Genomic DNA, 2,266 nt, shown 5'->3' with positions numbered 1-2,266 from the left:
ACTTCCTGGTAGCACTGTGGGACTCCTCACGGTCAGGTCAGGGGGTTAGGGGCATTAGGGAGATGCAGGGAGCACAAAGGTGACAAGAATATCCTGAGATGACATGTGCCTAACTAATTATCTTTTCCATCTGAGAGTTTGCTGCAAAATCTTTCTTTTACTCACCAACAGTGGCAAGGATGACCTTGTTCTGAAGGAAGATGGCATGTGGGATCTACAAGAAGATGTGGATGTATCTGCTGAAGAAAGAATATTTTTGGAAGAGTTTCATCTATTGAAATATGACCTAGAAGTGCGTATCAGCAAGATCCATGCACTTGCTGACCACATGGACACAATCCATGAAACGTTTTCCAAAACCAATATAGTGGTCAACTCCATCACTCTTGTGTCTGGGGTCATAAGCATCCTGGGTTTAGCCCTTCCTGCAGCAACATTAGGGGGAAGCCTGGTGCTTTCTGCTGCTGGTAAAGGTTTGCAGGCAGCAGCTGGGGTCACCAGCATCTTGACCAGCATTTGTGAGCACCTTCACAAAAAGAAAGTTCAAGCACAGGCCAGTAGTCTAGTTCCTGTCCACAGTCAAGAGGACAGGAAGGCTGAAGGAAAGGAGGTCTCCTATGCCACAGCAGTTGGTCAAGTTGCCTATCAGTGTAGAGATTCCATCAAAGATGTCAAGAAGAACCTTCATGCCTTTCAGAGAGTCAGGGCCCACCCTCATTTGGCTGCTGCTGCCAAACAGTTCCTGACCAATGGTCAAGTCTCGGCCCGAAAGAGCAAGCAGATACAAAGAGCCTTTGAGGGCACTACACTAGTGATGGTCAAAAGAGCCCGTCTGCTGGGCATTGCCAAGGCTGGTTTATTCGTTAGCATTGACTTAGCCACCCTTTTGATGGACTGGAAGCAACTGAAAGACGGAACAGGGTCAGAGGCTGCCAAGGCACTGAGGGCCCAGGCTCATGAGCTAGAAAAGCTGCTGACCGAAGTCACCCAGCTCTACGAGTGCCTGCAACAGCAGGTAAGACCACAACTTCCCTCTTGGGTGGGACTGGAGAGGGCGGGGGCTTTATCTGGGGCCCTACGGTGGTACAAACAACTAAATACTTAGTCACTAAATAAAAATGTTGGAAATCTGAGCCTGCCCAGAGGCACCTTGGAAGAAAACCCAGAAAGATCTACTTCTGAAATATCGTTCATTGATAACTTTATGGAGCACAGGTCTCCTCTGACCCATGAGGTCACCATGAATTGGATTTGACTCAATGGCAACTGTCTTTGTGTTTATGGGAACCAAGATTCATGGGACAGATGTCAAGAGAGTGTCTGCCTGGATGGGTCTAAGGGCATGGTGGTGTTGGAGGTACCAGTTATACCTGGCCTGGATAGAGCTGGTCATGCTTTTTAATCCCCCCTGGATACATCTAGACATCCATGTGCTGGGGAGAGGGTCTTCTCAACATTACAAAAGACGGCATTGAGCATCTTCTAGCAGGGGCTTAAGTAACTTGCTCAGTTCTAACAGCTAGTTGCAAGTAAAGTCAGGATTACAAACTCAGAGTTTGGTCTGAGGCCTTTGTGGCATCTTTCCTAGGATTGGTGTTTTGTTTTTGTTTCCCTCCAGAAATTCTTACAAGAAAAAGGCCTTATCAACTCTGCTTCTGAAGATGAACTCTACTCTGAGGGGGCCATGTAGGATCTGCCTCAACCCCCAGCAGGATGCCAGGTGAGAGAAAGGAAGGAAAGTCAGCTAAGACCAGGGATGTGGGAGCACACTACAAGGGACCAGTGTGGGGCAGGGAAGCTAGCAGAGGAGATATCATAGAAGGTCCACAGGGGTCTCCCCATTGAGGGCAATGGGCCCACCTAGAGGGCATCATCAGCCACACTGATGACCTTGTGAAGGTCAACCTATCCCCATTCCCCCCACTTCCCCCTCACGCCTTCACACACATGCTACCTTGTTTGTGTCACCTCTTCAGTACCCCATTCACTGGCTTACAGTCAGTCCACATTAAACACATACTGCTGGATGCCAGGCCTACAGGAAGTCAGCAGAGCCCAGGGAGGAGATTATATGTTTGTGTTTCATCCACATCGCCTCACCTTGTGTTCTCTCTTCCTCCCTCCCTCAGCTTAGTCACTGGCAAAACTCCTGTGCTTACACATGAACGGCCATCACGAAGACCTGCTCAAGCCATTTCCAGTCGGAAGGAAGAGGCACAGGATCCCTTTGGGTCCCCGTTTCTTTCCTCCTGATCAAGTCCTTGGA

At 49.0% G+C, this 2,266-nt stretch overlaps 1 protein-coding gene across 1 annotated transcript; it reads left to right on the top strand.

Annotated features, from left to right (window-relative positions):
- Positions 1-205: 205 nt before the first annotated feature.
- Positions 206-1,690, top strand: APOL6 (apolipoprotein L, 6). Its single transcript, XM_006865286.1, has 2 exons — positions 206-1,015; positions 1,619-1,690. The coding sequence occupies exons 1-2, from the start codon at positions 206-208 to the stop codon at positions 1,688-1,690; spliced, it is 882 nt and encodes a 293-aa protein (XP_006865348.1).
- Positions 1,691-2,266: the final 576 nt, after the last annotated feature.

Source organism: Chrysochloris asiatica, unplaced genomic scaffold (genome assembly GCF_000296735.1).
Source record: "Chrysochloris asiatica unplaced genomic scaffold, ChrAsi1.0 scaffold00076, whole genome shotgun sequence".
Classification (NCBI taxonomy): Eukaryota; Metazoa; Chordata; class Mammalia; order Afrosoricida; family Chrysochloridae; genus Chrysochloris; species Chrysochloris asiatica.
The sequence above is the reverse complement of the archived record's forward strand: the minus strand, read 5'-3'. Positions and strand labels throughout refer to the sequence as shown.

Excerpts from the sequence above, each read along its gene's own strand:
- APOL6 (XM_006865286.1), top strand. The coding sequence starts at position 206 with ATGTGGGATCTACAAGAAGATGTGGATGTATCTGCTGAAGAAAGAATA. Across the intron at positions 1,016-1,618 it reads ACGAGTGCCTGCAACAGCAG|AAATTCTTACAAGAAAAAGG; the intron begins GTAAGACCACAA and ends GTTTCCCTCCAG.